This window comes from Musca domestica, unplaced genomic scaffold (genome assembly GCF_030504385.1).
Source record: "Musca domestica strain aabys unplaced genomic scaffold, Musca_domestica.polishedcontigs.V.1.1 59, whole genome shotgun sequence".
Taxonomy (NCBI): Eukaryota; Metazoa; Arthropoda; class Insecta; order Diptera; family Muscidae; genus Musca; species Musca domestica.
The window spans coordinates 3849834-3870689 of NW_026712362.1; the positions used below are offsets into that span (position 1 = coordinate 3849834).

Here is a 20856-nt window from a genome sequence, read left to right on the forward strand (position 1 = left end):
GTATCGGTTCATAACTGCGACCTGTAGCTTGATTACAAATTAACATGGACAGACGGACGGACGGACATACATAGCTAGATCGACTTATCTCGGCGATGAGTCCAATCTAGATTTGGCCCAATCAAACTTATAATACCCCCAACACATAGTGTTGTAGGGTATAAATATGTTTCTTAAGTGCTACTGAAACTAATCTAACTTAACCTATTCGCAGCCACACAATTATTCATATATATTCTAATATTGAATGGAGAACATTGCAGGGCTGCTTGACATTTAATTCAAGTGGTCTTGTGCATCTACTGAGCGCATCGATATCTGTGCGTGTGGGTCATAACCTCACACATTATCGTATGCGCCAGCGCACAAGATCACTGAATTGTTCACATGTGGTATTTTATGGCGGCTGGGAAATTTGTAATTTCCGAATATTTATTGTTTATTGCTAGATTTTTCCCAGCGCACTCAAAGGTATGTACAAAGTATTTGGTACACTTCATTTTTTGTATAGTCCCTTTATGACGGTACCAATCAATTTTAGGCTTTTTAGAACTCTATTTTTCAACAAAACTGTTGTTTGTATTACCAGCCATTACAAAATACCCTACATAGAACTGACAACGTAGGCCCAATGGAACCCACCGCTATATAAATTTTAGGCCTTAAAAGCCACATAATAAATTTTTTCCCATTATCGAAAGTATAACAGAATAGAGCCGTTTGAATTTACCCACCATTTTTAATTGTTTTTATTTATTCACTTGTTATATCTACACCAAAAACAATCAAACAAATTAAATGAGTAAAAGCCTTGCCGTTTCAAACGTTTCGCCGAAGTCATTATTAACATAAAAAAATAAACTGCAAACTACGCAATCACTTTCTTTCTTGTTGTTGTTGTCGTTGTTGCTGCTGATGTTTTTGTTAAATTGTCTTAATGAACGTCGACGGAATCCGTTCATGTATGCACTTGCTCATCAGTCCTTTACCATTTGTTACGACCTTGTCCTATTGTAGAATAAAATGCATGTTTTTAATTAATTTTTTTTGCCATTTTTTTTTTGTGCAAAAACAAAAACATTTCATCTCTCTCTGGCTCTGGCTCTGGCTCTGCTTTTCTGTCTCTGCCATTTTGAGTTTCTGTTACCAATTTGAACACACTCGCAAATGCACACATTTTAACATTTACAAATGAAAACTGTTCAAACAATTTGTTCAATTGAATAATAATACTGGCGACAGAATGTAGAGGAGTAGTACTACTGATGGTGCTGATGCTGCCAAGGGAAGGTACAGTGGGGTGAAATAGGATTTTTTGTAGTGATTTTGCAAAGGGGAGCAAAATGTGTATTTTAGAGCTATTTTGTAAATTTGAAGAAAATACGTATTCATAGTGGCATTAATCATTCACAACCTACCTAAGACAAGAAATTCTTGATTTTGTTATGGATCAAAAATATTTTGAAAAAAAAAACTCGACATTCATGAATGAAAGCAACATTCTTTCAATGACTAAAATCAATAGTTGTTTGTGTACCATGGATGTTCATAAAATTTATATATTTGTGTCGAAAATTGAAAAGAAGCGTTTTATACTACCATTGATGACTTTTTTATGATACATCCATTCCCATCCATTTGCATATTTGTCGAATAAAAACATGATCACTTGCAGAACCTTCAAAAATCTACTAGTTTTCCATTTTTTTTTTTTGAATATCATAAGGGAAAATCTGTTATGGTAGTAAAATAATTAATATTCTTGCAGTTCTGGAACAGACCATTAATTTCAATTATCTTTTTTTCTATAATTCAATTATTTTTTTTTTGATAAAAAAAAAATATGGAAGAAAACGTCAGATAAAAACGATAGGTAACGACCTATCGTCTTGAAGAGAAATTGGCAATTTCTTTAAGAATGAGGCCGAAATTATACCCGTATGATCTAATTATTTCCGGACCTCGCCGCACTGAACTCTTGAAATATTTTATTGGCATTTTTCGATATCTTAAATATTGGGAATATATTAGGCCTGCTGTAGCTAAAATAAAAGAAATAATCGTTATGGAAACGACAGAATTATCAAAGATTTTCTAAATGGACTACAAATTTTTCATTCTTAAATTTAAAGAGGATATAATTAGTAAAACCATTGCACAATGGACCTAAATCCAAATTTTATGTCCAATATTGTTTCAACGTCTCCATATGTATACCCTAGAGACCAACAGTGACCTCAATATCAAATTTCGGAATTCCAGCTCTATCCCTTCACGAATACCAAAATTTAATTCTTTTCCCAAAATTTTAGTACTCATTCGCAAAGCCGTTATAGATCTCAATCCTAGACACCACCAGTTATCGCAATACAAAGTTTTAGGGTTTTAGCTCACCCAATACCAAATTTCGTACTTTTCGAACAAAAATAGTATGCATTTCCACATCCACGTCCAAATCTCAACCTCAGATTCCAACTGTTATCTAAGTATTAAATTTCATAATGAAGATAAAGTTCATTCCTTCACGAAAAAACCAAACATAGTACTTTTCGTACAAATATAGTACACATTTCCAAAATCACCTCCATATTTCCAATTTACCAATAGAGACTTCAAAATCAAATTTGGGGATTCCCTTCACACAATACAAAATTTAGTACCATTTATTACTTTTCGTACTGTAACATCTCCAAATCCACGTCCAAATCTCAACCTAAGATTGCAAAAGTGATTTAAATATCAAATTTCAAAATTGTATATCTTTTCCAATTCTAAATTTAGTTCTTTTCATACAGTTATAGCAAACATTTCCGAAACCACCTACATATCTAAATCCCATATACAAGCATACATACCTTCATCGAATACCAAATTTAGAACCATTTAGTACTTTGCGTACAAATATAGGTCGAATTTCTGAACCACCGCCAAATCTCGAACACGGATACCATTAGCAATCGAAATATCAAATTTCAGAACTTTATCTCTATCCCATCACCCAATATCTGATATTTCAATTTTTCTTACATTTTTAGTACACATTTCCGAAATCACTTCCATGTATATAGGCTACACATGAACAGCGACCATAATACCAAATTTCAGATTTCTAACACTATCAAATTTTACCAAATATATTACTATTTAGTACTTTTTGTACAAATATAGGACGAATTTCCAAACCAACGCAAATTCTCAAACACAGATACAATCAGTAATCTAAATATTAATTTCCCGAATTTTATCTCTTTTCCATTAACCAATACCAAATTTAGTACAATTTAGTACTTTTTGTACACATTTTCGAAACCACCTCCATATTTCCAGGCTACACATGAACAGCGACCCAAATACCAAATTTCAGATTTCAAGCACCCAATACCAAATTGTACCAAATACCAATAGTACACATTTCCAAAACCACTTCATATCGTAAACACAGACACCCTCAGCGACATCTATATCAAATTTAGTCAGTACTTAGTACCAAAGTACTATTTATTACATTTCATACTTTTCGTAAAAAATAGTGCACATTTAAAAAAAAAGCCTCCATATTTCAACTCAACAGAAATCTCGCGATCACATTTGAGGATTCAAGCTTTATTTCTTCACCCAATACTAAACATAGTACCATTTAGTACTTTACGCACGACAATAGAACGCATTTTCAAACCCACCTATAAATTTCAATCTCAGATAGAAAAAGCAATAGCAAATTTCAGAATCTTATATCTATCCCTTCACCAAGACCAAATTTAATACCATTTAGTACTTTTCGTAAAATTATAATATACGCCCCCAAAAACCAATATATGTCCAGGCTATATATAAACAGCTACCCCAATACCAAATTTTATATTTCAAGCACTACTTGTTCTCCCAATGCCAAATTGTACAAAATATGGTACTATTTAGTAATTTTTGAACAATCATAGTATTCATTTCCAAAACCTCCTCCATATCTTAACCAAAGACACCAACAATGAAAACTATATCAAATTTGAGGATTCCATCCCAATCCCTGCACCCATTACCAAAGCCACCTCCAAATTTCAAACTCAGTTATCCAAATATTGAATTTCAAAAATTTATCTCTATCCCTTCACCCAATACCAAATTTAGTATCATTTAGTACTTTTCATACAATTATGATATGCACATCCAAAATCACATCCATATCTCAAGGCTGCACACGAACAGCGACCCTTATATCAAATTTCAGATTTCACCCACTATCGAAATTGACTTAATTTTGGAAATTTCGACTGAATTCATACCAGAAACAAGTACTTTAGATTTGGTGAAAATCGGTTCAGTTGTAGTTACAGCTACCATATATACGTTATATCCGATTTGGTGTTAAAGTCCCTCGCATACGTAATACGAACTTCACAACAATAACCTTTGGCAACAGATATAAGATTCGGCTCAGAAACAAGTGTTTAAAACTTTGTGAAGATCGGTATAGATTTGGATATAGCTCCAATATAGAGTATTAACCGATTTCAGGTTTATTGTGCACCAAAGCTACACCACCCATATATATTATATGTTCACCCAATACCAAAGTGTACTAAAAATATATAGTACCATAGAACAGTGTGGCTTGTTTGTTCGGGATACCGTAGTATTTTGTTGTTGCAAAATGGTCAGGCTTATCCCTTTATTGTTGTTTTTATAAAAACAACGTTTGTTTATCAGTGGAGAACGATGGTAATGTTTACCAGGGGGTAAGGCAGGGAATACCTAGGTTTCGGAAAGAGCCACCAATCCTCATCAGTTCCCTTGTTTTTGTCTGGGATAGTACCATATTTAATACGCTTCGTGCTCTTACTGCATACATTTCCAAAATTACCTTTTTATCACAAACCTATCGCCAACGGGGACCCCAATAAAAAATTTAAAAATCCCAACTTCACCCCAAACTAAACCATTCCAAATTTAGTACAGGTCGCATACTTAGTACACATTTCCAAAACCACCTTTTTATATCAAACTTGCTTTCGCATCTTGATTTATATATCCAGTTACAAGTTTTGTAGCTCTATCTGTTCATGTAATGCAAAATGGTAGTATTTTAGAAGTTTCGTACCAACTTGGATTATTTCGTAACCTTGATGTTTGAATTTCCAAAAACCCTTTGGTACATTTATCCAGCACTCCATTATTGACTTTTATTCGGAATTTCAGAATTATAACTTACTCCGTTTGTTCTATACAAAGAATTACATTTTTAATACATTTTAGTACATATCGTACCTTTTTAGTACGAATTTCCAAAAAATCCAGTCTTATCACATACTTCTATGTTGCCTTCCAATGCGACAATTGAGCGGACCCATCTGCGTAGACATTGTACATATATTATTTTTTAGAGGCACATCGGGGTATACATGATGTCGTTACTCATACGTCTAAAGGAAATTATCTCGAAACCTTTTTTGAAAATTAATAGACGGTCCATTTTTGGGAAATTATATTTTTACTTTTACCACAAAATGTTTGCCAGTCGAGCTTGGATATAAATACAAAGCAAAAATAATTTGGTTCATTTTTCCAACTGTTTCTTTCTATTTCATATTTAAAAGGTTCTTCTTTTTAACTTGCCTACAAAGGCACACGATTAGCTTCGTTATGCAAAATCCTTACATATGACATGACATAAAACATATGCCTACACTAAACACTGTAAACATTTTTACTAAATGAAAACCCCATGGAAAATAAGGACATCAGCAAAGGATTGGGTTTTTCTGGCCTAGCCATTCGAAAAAAATACAAAAAACACATTGAGCAACAAACATTAATACTAACGAATCCGCATTTATACCCATACACAGTGTCATATGCATATGTGTATATCAAACATGTTATATATCAAATACACACAACAACACACGCACATACACACACACTGAAATCTATGGTCCTCTGAGTTCCTATCTTGTTTTCCATCTTTTTCTCTGTCTCCCTCTGTGTGCGTGTGTGTGATTTTTTTCTGTTCTCTGTGTGTGTGCTTGTGTTCCTCTTCTTTTTTTTTGTTATTTCAGAATTTTGTGACATCCTTTTGCGTGAGTCAATGTTTTGTAATGTTTACCTTTCAATTTCAATTACAGACTGCTTCATTAATTATACCATCGGTGCAGAAGCAGGATTCTGGAAACTATACATGCAGTCCTTCAAACAGTGAACCACGTACAGTTATTTTACATGTATTAAATGGTAAGTGCTGGTCCATTACTCGATTTTTTTGTGTGTTGTTGTTGTTGTTGTACACTTTTTCTGTCGTTTTTAATGTTCTTTTTTGGGGGGTTTGGGGCAAAATAATTTTGGTTCTCTGTGTGAAATGTTTTCAGTTTTTTTTTCTGTCGAGTCTTTGCTTCACAAAGGAACTTTCTCCAGAGAGCCATTTGGAAAGTGGGTTACAATCAATTACATTTAAAGGTCCGTCCTTTGCTTTATAGTTATTTTTTCCAGCATTATTAAATGTGGTATTTGTTGGTACGTTTTGTTTGAAAAAAAAAATTCTGTGAATGATAGTTCCATAGAATGTTTCAAAGGACACTATCAGCACAAATATTTAACAAATTATAAAGAAAGGAATCATTCGATTTAAAAACTATGGAGGGAAATATTTAATTTAAGAGGAAATATTTGGCACGCTATAAAAACGCAAATAATGACATTGTTTCAGCAAATTTTGCATCACAGTATCACAAAAAAAAAAATCATTAAAGTGTTTAAAAAAGTGGCCAATGTAGTACCGATATCATCAAAGTTAAAAATAGAACGGTCCAAAACAAAAAATAACTCCAGGAAAAACGCCGTAGGTTATGACAATAGAGCTAACAATTAAAAAAGCAGCTAATTTCGGCCCTTCCAGATGGTAGAGGGTATACCATTTCGAAGGGATTTAAAAAAATTCAAAAAATTCCGCTTAAATGAAAACCGGGACTATAAGAAGGCGATTTTCTGTCATAGGTTCTAGTGCCCACTACGAACATCAAATACGTTATTTGAAACTATCCCTGGTTAATCCTAAAAATACCGAATATTGGGAGGTACCGTTGTATGGGGCTATACGAAGGCGTGGGTCTTCCTATGTTATTATATCCTACACCATATAGTGGTAAGGGTTTTATGACTTTGAGCATTTGTTTGTAACATGGAGAACGAAGCGAGATAGACCCATAGTTCATTTTGAGGATCTTCATAGAATCAATTTCTGAGTCGATTTATGCATGTCAGGCTGTCTATCCTTGTATTTTTGTGAACAAAATGCAGGTCACATTTATTATCCGATTGAGATGAAATTTTCCAAATAATATTATAAAATAATAATAATAATATAATATTTAGGCCTAAGGACGATCTCCCAAATACATATTTTCAACCGATTTCAGGTTAATTGTGCACCAAATGGCCATTATCAGTCCAAATGACCTGAATTTTGCCACATCCAACCGGTAGAAATCGGTTCAGATACAGCTATAGCTCCCATATATATGTTTCATACGATTTGGAGTTTTAAGTCCCTCACATGCGTAATATACATTCCACAATAATAACCTATGGTACCAGATATAAGATACAGCCCAGAAATACCTATGTCAAATTTTATCGAGATCAGATCAGATTTGGATATAGATCCCATATATATCTTTATCCGATATCAGGTTTATTATGCACCAAATGGCTAATATCAGCCCAAATGAACTGAATGTGGACAATTCTGACTAAATTTATCCTAGAAACAATATTTTCAAATTTGGTGAAAAGCGGTTCAGATAAAGCTATCGCTCCATATACAGGATGAGATCAAAACAAACAAAAAAACTGCAACAAAGTCAACCGCCATAATTTAAAAATGCTTTTCTTAAATTTTATTGAATGACAGCAAAAAATGTCGGAAATTTCATCGAATTTTGGAATAAGTTTATATTTGTTTGAATTGGTCACCTTTGGCCCGAAGTATGGCCTTCAAATGGCCAATGAAACCGTCACACGCTGCCCGAATGTTGCTCTGTGGTATTTTGGCCCTATTCCCGGCGAAGCGCTTGCTTGAGGTGATCGACACTTTGGTATATTTTTAGTGCCAACTCCAGACACAATAGTCCAACGCATTGGTATCCGGAGATTTTGGTGGCCATTGTGCGCTGAAATTGAAGCGAAGAACCTAATTTGTTAACCAATCTTGGGTGGCGCATGCTGAGTGCAATGGTGCTGACTTCAGTTGGAATGTCTAAGGTCTGCGGCCAAAATGTTTGCGTGCCCAAGGCTTTAATGCACCCTCCACAATATTTTCGCGATAATATTCGGAATCTTTTCTGGTCGATTAATACGAGCGGAGAGCGACCATCGGTTGTTATGGAGGCCCACACCATCACCATGACCGGCGCTTGAGTTCTGGTGGCCAACCGAAGGTGCACATTTTCAATACGATCAATTTGGCTTAAAAATGCTTTTAGACTGAATTCGGTCGGATGTACCAAAATTCAGGTGATTTGGAGTTATATTGGCCAGTTGGTGCACAATTAACCCGAAATCGGTTGAAGATATATATCAAATCTACTTTTAAATCTGAAACGATCTTGATAAAATTTGGCAGAGGTATTTCTGGGCTGTATCTGATACCTGGCACCAAATATCATTCTAGTGGAGTGCATATTACGCATGTGAGGGACTTTAGTACCAAATCCGTTGAAATATATATATGGCGGACTTGCGTCGAGACTAAATTCTGACGGATGTGCCAAATTTCAAGGAACTCCAACATTTATCTTCAATTTTATGGGAATTAATTAAAAATTACAACTTTTATGGGAGAGGAACCATATGGGGTGACCCGATATCTATCATCTTCACACCAGATCTAGAAATATTGGAATGCAAAGTTAAGAAAGAATCAGATGCTTATTTCAAATTTTAGAGGAGTTATAATTTTTTTTCAAAATTTTGACCCGTTGTGGCGGTGGTAGCAGAAGGAGTGGTCCGATATATTTCATCTTCATACCAGCTTTCGTGTTGGTAAATATATTGAGATAGTATAGGTACTTAAATATATTTTAAGTATAGATAGGCGGATGTGTAACTTCTCCATACTAGGTCTTGTGTTGATAACAATATTGAGATGTGCCGAGTTTGAAAAGCTTCGGATGTTCATTTCGCTTTTTATGAGCCTCATGGCTATTTAACATTTTGACCCCATTTTCCAAATTTTATGAAAGGTTTGGACTAAGACTCTTAAAATCCTTACATTTTGGGTATATAGTGTCATCGGCAATATCACTGATACCAAGGGAGTCACTAAATAAGTCTTTTTGCTTCTTCAAAAATAGAATCTGAAACTCTTTTTAAACGGTATCGTAGCAAATCCAAATATCTCACTAAAATATTTGCTATAACATTTTGCTATAGGTCTCAGAATAAATCAAAACTCTAAATTTTATCTAAACAACAGGAACATTCGACCACGCTACCACTGTGCATACTGTGCAAATTTTTATAGGAAACCTTGAAATTAACTATCATTGTGTACAATTGTCATTTGTTTTTGATTTTGATTGAATTTATTTGCATTATTTATTTGCGCTTCTCCAGCTGCTCGTCCCATTTGTACCGTTAGATTAATTTTCTATTTGCACTTCGGCCACAATTGATTGTCATGTGTTCTGCGAAAAATCAATTATGTTTTATTTTTACACGTCTAATGAAACAAATATACCAATATACAAAGATGAGGGCACACTTTGAAGTTAATAGGTCCCGTATGTTGAGTTTTATTGATATACGGAAATTGTATTGGTTTTTGTGAGCTATTTTTAACTAATTCGTGCAACTATGTGAAAAAGATGGCAGAAAGTGGAATACAATAGGGAGAATTTTAGGATTTGTACATGTAGGGAATAGTTACGGACAACTTGAAAAGTTGCTTTTGAAGATCTACTGTTTGAAAAACATATTTAAAAAAAAAAAATCTCTTTAGGAAATATCTTGAAAGGGTCATCTACCATAGACCACATTTGGAGGTGTTTCTCTCTCTATATATATTACCTTTAATAGTGCTTCTTAAGTCAAGAGTAGATACAGAAAAACTGCGAAAAAGAAAAATCGTGTAGTGCCGTCCCCTATCAAAACCCCTTATTACTCTTGGTCCTCGAGGATGGTCCTCATTTGTCTTTGTCTAAGACAGTTAAAACAATACATATATTTTTTAAAAAATTATAATTTCTTGTTGGTATGTTTCAAGTTTGTTTCTCAGTGAAAAGCGTTTTTAAGTCCTTGCAAAATATTTCTATTGACTTAAAAAAAAAAAATTCTAAAACGCTTGTGAAAATTTTCAGTTTGTCCTTGATAAAAAACGTCAATAGTCTTTAAAAGTTAAATGGCTGGTACTAGAAAAAATACTCTATAGACCTTGAACGATTTGTCTGTTAGTCCTTAAAAACTAATCTTCCAAATATCTAGCAAAGTGCCTGTTGGACGTTGAAAAAAAATATTTTCTTAGGTCCTCGAAAACAACGTCCATAAAACGGTAAAAATACATCTGTTGGTCCTTAAAATTGGTCTCTGAAAAAAAATCATAAAGTCCTTTTTAAAAAATCTAAAGTCCTCAAAGACATGTCTGTTGTTGGTCCTTAAGAAATAAAACAGTGCTACAGCCTTTGGTAAATACTTATCATGGACCTTGAAAAAATTACCTTCAAAAGTCCTCAAAAAATATCTTGGTTACTGATAGCCACTGTAACAGTCAAAAGTTACATGTTAATGTATTTGTGATTCCGTCGGGATTAAAAATATTTGCGGTTTTTATGGTCTATTTTACCCTAAATATTGTCCGATGACCAAAAAAAATGTTAGGGTTCAAACCAGCCTCAAACTCCAACTTCAGCGTCGATTGGTTAAAAATTGTGACTTTGGCGCTACCGAATCAGGAAAAATTTTTGTTTTTGGTCCATTTTAACCCCTAAATATTATGCTATCATACCCAAAAACAACTGGATTTTTTGTGACCCCAAACCACCTCCATTCTCAATTTCGTGGGGATCAGTTCATAATTGCGACCTGTAGCTTGATTACAATTTAACATGGACAGACGGACAGATGGACGGACGGACATATATAGCTGGATCGAATCAGCTCGGCGAGATAGGAAGATCCATATATAGTTTCTTATGTCAGGAATTTTGGGCCAATCAAACTTATAATACCCCAACACATAGTGTTGCAGGGTATAACAACAAGGCCCTTGAAAATGTCTTATATAAAAATCCACTTTTATTAACCTGTAGCCCCGTGAACAAATCTTACCTTAAAATCAATGATAAGTGGTCTCTAAGTCCTTGAAAAATTCTTATTTAAAAGTCCACAATCATTGGTCTTAAAAACATATATTAAAAACCACGGTTATTTTTCTGTAGGTCCTTGGAAAAATCTTATTAAACAAATCTTATAGAACGATTATTGGTCTGTTGGTCCATGAAAATTATTCTTTAATAATACAGTGATTATTGGTCGAATGTTGCTTAAAAATGTTCCTCAACCCACGACAATAAGTTTAATGGCTCTTTAAAAAAATATTTAAACACCCACAATAATTTGGGTCCTTGAGAAGAATATTTCCAAAGAAAACCTCCGATTATTGCTTTTATTGCCCTTTCTTCCGATTATTGGTCGAGTTAACCTTAAAAATATTTTTAAGAAAAAATATAATATAAAAAAAAATATAAAATATAAAAAATAAGAGAAAACAAACACTTTAATATTAAAAAATATATTTATTGATTTATTGATCGCGATTTTTTTTGTCCATTTCAACACTCAAATATTTTGCGATCGTCTCCAGTAAAATGTTTTTGTGGCCTTAACATTAATTTGCGACCTCTAGCGGGATTACAAATTAACATGGACAGACGGACGGACACACATAGTTAGATCGACTCAGCTCGGCTAGATCGGATAATCCAGATGTAACGTCATGGATCTAGGGCGAATATTTCCAGGTGTAACATTTTGGCCCATTTAAACTTATTCATGATCAGCATAAAATTCTAAATCAATTTTGGTAACAACATTATCAAGACGGTCTTTCTAGGATATGTATGCAGTTTAAAGTGGAACACGTTTGAATTCAGATACTTTTACATAAAAATGTTTCCTTTACCCAAATGTGAAGGGTATTAAAAGTTCGGCCCGGGTGTATTAAATGTTATTATACCCACCACCATTCTATGGAGGGCATATTAACTTTATCATTCCGTTTGTAACTCCTCGAAATATTTATAATAGACACTACAAAGTATATATATTCTGGATCGGCGTAACATTTTAAGACGATCTGGCGATGTCCGTCTGTTTGTCTGTCCGTTTGTTATAATCAAGCTATCTTTCGAACGAATTGAGATAGAAGGCTAAAGTTTTGCACACATACATAGTTTATCAGTAGGCAGGTTAAGTTCGTAAATGGGTCATGTCGGTCCACGTTTTCGTACAACGGTACCTCCAGATATGAGATATTTTCATGATTTCAGCGATAGTATTTACCGAAATTATTTCAAATTTCATGTTTAAAGTTCGTAATGGGTCCTACAGCCTATCTCAAAAAAATTTTGTATGCAGGTCCACGTCTTTGTAGATCCTCCATATAACGGTACCTACAAATATTCGGTATTTTCATGATTTAAGGGACATTTTTTACCGGAATCGTTTCAAATTTCGTATTGGAAGATCCAAATGGGTACTACAACCTATGGAAAAAATTTTGTATGCAGGTTCACGTCTTCGTAGAGCCCCCATACAACCGTACCTCCCGATATTCGGTATTTTCATGATTTAAGCTATATTATTTATCGGAATTATTTAAAATTTTGTATTTGAAGTTCGTGATGGATACTACAGGCTATGACAAAAAATATTGTATGCAGGTTCACGTCTTCGTATAGCCCCTATATGACGGTACCACTCAATACTCGGTATTTTTATGATTTGTGCGAAATTGAAATTCACCGGAATTATTTCAATTTTGGTATTTGAAGTTCGTAATGGATACTACAGCCTCTGACAAGAAGTTTTATTAGCAGATCCACGTCTTCGTATGGTCTCCATATAACAGTTTTCATTTAAGTGGTAGTTTTTTGACCATTTTCAAGTTTCTTCCAAATGGTGGAAGTTATTAAAAGTTCGGCCCGGCTGAACTACCTGATTTTTTATTTTTTTTTTTAATTCCACGATTATTGGTCCAAAAACATTTTTTTTAATCCACGTTTATCGGACATTGAAAAAATACTTTGAAAGAATTTACGATTGTTGGTTTTGATGCAAAAATACCACAATTTTAAAAAAATTCACGACTTTTTTCTTTGATAAAATATTGGTTTTGCCCCTAGAAAAAATTCCACGATTAAATCGTATTATCTCTCTCTTCAAACTGCCATCAAATGATATCCCCAATATCAAATGCATTTTGAAATGCATTCATTATTTCATTCATTTATAATTAAAGTTTGCTCCCCTTCTGCATTTTTGATGTTAATTATGGCATAAAATCAACACAAGTATTGTTAAAATGTGATTTATTTTCTACTGTATTCTGTGTTTTTTTTTTCTGGCCAATTCGATGAGGTTTTTTTGTGCAGTGTAAAAGCTATCATCAATTAAATTTTACCAATGACGACATGTACATTCGCATACTTAACGCCATTGTGTGTGTGTGAGTGCATCCGTTTTTCACAATAAATTTCAAAGTTTATAAGCAATATAACAACAACAGCAGCAGCAGTGACAACAGAAACAACAGCAACACAAAAAAATATAACAAAAACAAGAATAATAATAAATAGTAAATATCATCAAATGGTAGCCACAAACTGTATTAATTTAAACGTTATTATTTCATAATTGAATACATATGCAAGTGGGCATTAAAACGGGTATTCATTTGTATGTGTGTGTGTGTCATCATACACACATTTGTAGTAGTTGCATTCTATTGTTTTGGCTGTGTGCTTGTCCTCATGCAAAGATATGCAACACACACACGCATAAAAATTGATTAAAATTTTTGTGATTTTTAAAAATATTTTCTATTGAGTATTCCGTCGGTTTGCCACATTTTTAAATTTAAATCCCACTACGACGGCATTTCCATTGGCGAATATCTATGGCACCCGCATTAGCTTAGTGACGCAGCACTCTCCGTCGTACATATATAATAAATAATAATAATAATAATGGTATTGATCTCTGTGTGGTTATGTGGATGTCAGGCATTGATTTGGACAAAAGGAAATTATTTGTGAGCTGGTTGATTTTAAGTGCATTTCAATAAAATAGTTGGTCAAAATCACTTAGAAATGGTGTTGTTGTTGTTTTTGTTTTCATTGAATTCCGGATTTGAAAATCAATGAATAAATGAATGAGAGAATAGTATAATTGAGATTTAAAACTATTTTTGAGGTATGTGGGTGGATGAAAAACACTGTGAAAGCTGGCATTTAAAAGTCAACCATAAAATTGTTTTTTCTATATTCAAATGTTATTGTGCCTTTGAATGCTGTGCATAAAATGCAAAATATTTAAATATTAGAATATATATGAATACACATCTTTACCCATTTAAGTAAAATGTAAAATAAGTAAAAACCCATTTTTTTTAAAAATTGAAGAGATGTCTACTTTGGTCCAGCAAAAAAGTTAATCTACGAAGTTTTTTAAAAATATTTTTAAAAAATTTTCGATAGTCTTGAAACGAATATTTACATAATATTTAAAACTTAAACAATTAAGCAAGGCTTTAGCCGTGTGGGACGACGATGTGATGCCCTACAACACTACAATATTTTAGAAGCCTCCTTAGGTCCAAATAAATTTTGGAAGATTTAGCTTTTGAAAATATGTCATAGAGCACTGCCCAGATATTACCCTTACCTTTTTGACCAGGGCCATTTGCCCAATATTTACGCACTCCGTCGTGTTGTTAGTTATAGCTAAATATAATCCAATGGTCACCCAAAATGCTAGACTTCTTCCATATCGTTAAATCTCTTCCCATACAAAATTCCGTGTCGATTGGTTTCAAATATGTGATGTATAATATATGGCATACCTCCTGGATCTTAGAAAGAAAATTGAAAAATTAGTCAAAAAAAAAAAAAAACAACATTGCTATCAATTTGGGGAAATATCGACATTGGTCAAGTCACGAATATTCTTAAAAAAATTTTCGATGTTTTTTAACGACTTTTTAGGGCATTCAAAAGTATTGCAAACATTCTTTATAACAATTCACGCCATTTTCTTTTCGTCTTGAAAGCATATATTTAAAAATGCAAAAAAAAAAAAATAATTTACCATTATTTTTTGTTGGGAACTTCAAAAAAGATATATATATTTTTTTAAAATCCAATATCATGGGATTTTTGAACCTTGAAAAAATTATTCTATAAAAAATCGATATATTTGGTTTTGGATGATATTTTATTAATCAAGTTGCCAGTGAGAAAAAATTTAGTAAAAATAAAAACAAGAACAATGTAATAAGGTAATCTGGCCTATGCTTGATCTTTCTGTATTTTTTTCTAATATTTTTTTTGATTCCAATCGATCTTTCAAAAAATAATTTAAATCCACGATTTTCGATAAAAATAAAATAAGAAGAAAAAATACAGCAAGATCAAAAACAGGCCAGATCTTCAGGATCGCCTTATTCAATTGTCCTTTAAAAATATTTGAATTCTGTTTCGATGTCTATGGTTCCCTAAGAAATATTGAAAATCTACGATTTATTGCCATCTCTCTGCGGTTAAAATTTAAATATGGCTCCCATATATATCTTCAACTGATTTAGTGTTAATTGTCCACCAAATGGCCAATATAAGTCCTAATGACATGAATTTTGGTACATCTGACCGAATTCAGTCTAGAAGCAAGTACATCAAACTTGGAGAAAATCGTCTTAGATATAGCTATAGCTCCCATGGTTCATCCGATTTGGTGTTTAAGTCCCTCACATGCGTAATATGCCCTCCACAAGAATGATCTTTGGTGCCAGATATCAGATACGGCTCAGAAATAAGTGTCTTAAATTTTGTCAAGAACGGTTCAGATTTGGATATAGCTTCCATATATGCTATTTCAGGTTTATTGTGTCTCAAATGGCTAATATCAGCGCAAATGGAGTGAATTGTGACACTTCCGATGGAATTCAGCCCATAAGCAAGTAGTTCAAATTTTGGTGAAAATCGGTTTAGATATAGCTATGGCTCCCATATATATGTTTTATCCGATTTGGTGTTAAAGTCGCTTACATACGTAATATTCACTTCACAATAAAAATGTTTGATGCAGATACAGCTCGAAAATAAGTTTGCCAAATTTTATGAAGGTCGGTTCAGATTTTTATATACCTTCGATATACATCTTGATCCGATTTTACTGTTGTTGTCCACCATATATGTACTATCAGCCCAAATTGCATATATTTTTTCATATCCAACCGAATTTTTTTCACTTGGCGAAACTCAGCTCGGTATAACTATTGCTCCAATAAATTTTTTTTATTATAATAATCCTTATAAAGTTATATCATGCACTATACAGCAATGTTATTTAGTACTAGAGATACAAAAGACTCCGTCAAATTTGTTGAAAATCGATTCAGAGTAGTTTCCAAATTGTGACTACTCTAAAGCCATGATACGCTTTCAAATTAGGTTCATAGTTTGTATGATCTACTTCACTTAAATTCCCAATATAAACTAATAAATACGCATAGTGGTGTAGGGTATCATATAGCCGGCGCCGCCCTACTTTTGACCTTTCCCTACTGGATTTTTTTTTTTTTGGGTGGGGGGGGTGTGACTTAGCCTCCATTATTTTGGTTACTTTCCAATGTAAACTCCCCAACCGCCGATACACATGGCTTCGTTTTTTTAGGTCTACTTTCGTAATCTATTGGATTTTCTCTGTAATTATTATTATTATTTTTTTTTTTTTTTGTATTGAACAGTGATATTATCCCAAAGTTTATCCCCATTCAATATTTCGTGGATACGTCTATAAGTGCGACTTTTGCACAATCAGGAAAATTCATTTTTTGTTCAATTTCAACTAAATATTCACTCTTAATACTTTCCCATCCCAGCCATAACTTCGACCTATAGCGTGATTACAAATTAACATGGGCAGAGGACGGTCGAACAATCTAGACCGACTCAGCTCGGCAGGATAGGAAGATCGATATGTAACATCATGAGTCTAAGTCCAATATTTTGAGGTGTTACAGACTTCTTGGCCCAATCAAAACTATGTATACATGTTGTTCTTGGGTATAAAAACACAATGACCCTTTGTTGTTCCATCGATGTTTTATTTAAATCCATGTTTCCTCTCTAAAAAAAATATCGCAATTCAGCTTAAAATCACATAACGCACCTTCCCCAAAAAAAAAAAAAAAAAAAAAAAAAATATGGATTTTATTTTACAACATTCCGCTCATTTAATTTCGCATTTTATACCATTTAATAGCAATTGATAATAACAATTTCCATTTGGAGTACTATTAAAAATTTATGAAAATATTTTTATTTATGTTATATTTCCATCAATTTATCACAAATTACAACTCATTGAAATAATTTGCAATTTCCCCCCTCTCTCACTCTCTCTTCTCTTCATTTTAGGTGAGTACTCAGCCTCGGCCATTACATCGGGAGCCACAACAAATATCAAATTGCAGCAGCGAACTCTAATTATTCAACTGTTTGTGATTTTTACAACAACAAATTATATAGCGCTAATTTGTGGGTTTTCTACAACAGCTGACATCAGGAGAAGCTATAGTGGTGGTTAAATTTAAATATACATTAAAAATATGGTAATTACAGCAAAAGAAAAAACAAATACATATTTTTATCTCTGTTATTATATATAAATTGAATGTATATTATAGTTTTTTAGTTTTTATTTTTTTATCTTTTGAATTCGATTCTATTCTAAATTTATCTGTAACAAAACAAACCTAAATTAATCGGTTAGTTGATTATGTCACAAAAGACTGCCTTAATTTAAAAAAAATGGAGGAAATCAAATTTACGAATGTATCATAACAAAATACATACTTGCACACATACATACATACATTCTTACACACACTTGCATACGCATACGCATACATGGAAATGTAATAAAATTATCGTTTTTTATTTTCGACCAATGTATTACCATTATGTAATAATAAGTGATTATTTATACACACACATATATATATATATGATAATGTACATATACTTATATTAAGTAAACTAGTTTAAAAATTTAGTTATAATCTGTTCACTATTCTGGAAAATTATCACAAACAAACAAAGCAAAAACAACAACAACAACAAAAAACAGAAGGAAAACAAAAACCAAACACAAAAACAAATAATGTATTATTAATTAATTTTTAATAATAAAATTAAATTAGATATACAATTAAATTAATGTGTTTTATTGTCTGCGTACATATTTGAAGGTATTCAAATGTGGGTTACGAATTTCAATTTGAATATGATACACTCCGAAAACGTTTCAGTAGAGAATAAGTTGTGACTGTGGCAACTATGTCCTTTTCTAAATGTTTATAGCCTCCTAAAAGAGAAAGCATTAATTTCTGATTTTTGTAAAAAATGTAAAGGTCTGCGGATGAATTCAGGTTTACTTAAAAAGTCAATTTTTTGAAAATTGATTGTAGGTACGGCTGTTAAAACCAAAAATTTTTTAGTATCGTCCTCTTCAATTTTTGTGAACAAAAATTCGTTCTATTCGTTCCGATATCGTAACGGTCACTTCATTTTCGATTTTGAAGAAAAATTGCCAAATTTTGACTCTAGACCAAAATCCAAAAAAAAAAATAAAACATTCAACATTTTAAAAAAAGAATTTATGTAGAGCTAAGGAAGTATCCGATGGAGTTCACACTTATCACATTGTAACATTTATCGGAATATAAACAGCTCCAAAAATGCGAAAAAAATTTTGACCCCATAAAAGGTCAAAGTTTTAAAAAAATCATAAAAGTAATAAAGTTTCAAATCAAATTTTGCACATATCAATATTTTTGCCAAAATTTTGTTAGGAGTGAAAAAGGGATTTTTTCCAAAAAAAAAAAAAAAACAAGTAAAAAACATTAAGTTCGGCCGGGCCAAACTTTTAATACCCTCCACCTTAGGGTAAAGGAAACATTAGAAGAAATGTTTCAAAAACCATTAAAATTCCGAATATCGGGAGGTACCGTTATATGGGGGCTCTACCAAATCGTGGACCTACACATGCAAGGTTCCGCCAACGGAGCTAGAACCCATTATAACCTACAAATACCAATTTTCAGACAAATACGTGAAAAAGGGGCAAAAATCATCAAATTACCGAATATCGGGAGTTGCCGTTATATGGGGGCTATACCAAAACGTGGACCTATAATTACAATGACTCGCCACACGAACTGGGACCCATTATGATCTACAACTACCAAATTTTCAGTGAAATTCGTGAAAAAATCAGTCAAAAATCATCAAAATACCGAATATTGGGAGCTACCGTTATATGGGGACTATACCAAAACCTGGACCTATACATACAATGTTTCGCCACACGAACTAGGACCCATTATGACTCACAAATACCAATTTTTACACAAATCAGTGAAAAAATGTTGCAAAAACCATCAAAATACCGAATATTGGGAGGTACCGTTATATGGGGGCTATATCAAATCATGGACCCATACATGCAATGTTTCGCCACCGGAGCTGGAACTCATTATGACCAACAAATACCAATTTTTAGACAAATCCGTTAAAAACTGTGGCAAAAATAATCAAAATATCGAATATCGGGAGGTACCATTATATGAAGGCTATACCAAAACGTGGACCTATACATGCTATGTTTTGCCACACATACAAGGACCCGTTATGACCTACAAATACCAATTTTCAGACAAATCCGTTAAATAATGTGGAATAAATCATCAAAATACCGAATATCGGGAGGTACCGTTATATGGGGACTATACCAGAACGTGGACCGATACATCTCATTTTCAATACCAACCATCCTAGACACAATGCAAATAGCTCTGCTAAATTTTGGCGCTCTATGTCAAATAATGTGGGCTGTATCGTGATTTCAACAGACAGACAGACGGACAGACAGACAGATGGACATCGTTAAATCGACTTAGAATTTTATGCTGATTATGAATATATATACTTACTATGAATATATATACGGAATGACAAAGTTAATATACCCTCCTTTCCAAGGTGGAGGGTGTAACAAGTAAGCAAAGGCTATAGAGGTGCGGGGCCGACCATGTGATACCCTACAACACTACAATATGGTAGAAGCCGCCTTATGTCCAAATCCATTTTAGAAGATTTTGCTTTTGAAATTATGTCACGTAAAAAAGCCAGAAGTTCGCCTTTGTGCATTTCGGATATCGCTTGTAAGTAATGCTGGTATTTATTCACACTAAAAAGTAGAGGTCCATTCTACCCGCTGTCCTTTGGTTTCTATTTGTGACCTTTATAACGGCTTTAAAATCAGGAACAATTTTAGTTGTTGGTCCATTTCAACCCCTAAATATGTTGCGGACATCCTTGAGCCTTACCCTACCCTTCTGAGCCTTACCCCACCCTTATGAAAAGTTTCGTGAGGATCGGACGATAATTGACGAAATACAAAATATACACTTCAATATTTTCAAGTTAAATTGAAAATATCGCATGCGATAAAAAATATGAAAAAATAAAAAAATTCACAAAATACTACAAAATCTATATTAACATCATTATTGACATCTTTTTATGTGAT

General features: G+C 33.1%; 1 protein-coding gene across 1 annotated transcript in view; it reads left to right on the top strand.

Moving 5' to 3' along the window:
- Nucleotides 1-18406, top strand: part of LOC101898363 (mucin-5AC) — a 60302-nt gene extending 41896 nt beyond the window's left edge. Inside the window, exons 5-6 of the mRNA XM_011293570.3 lie at nt 6120-6225; nt 17682-18406. Of these exons, the coding sequence (XP_011291872.1) occupies nt 6120-6225; nt 17682-17851 (276 nt within the window). The 3' untranslated portion in view covers nt 17852-18406. The remainder of the gene's footprint in view (nt 1-6119; nt 6226-17681) is intronic.
- The last annotated feature ends 2450 nt before the right edge of the window (nt 18407-20856 follow it).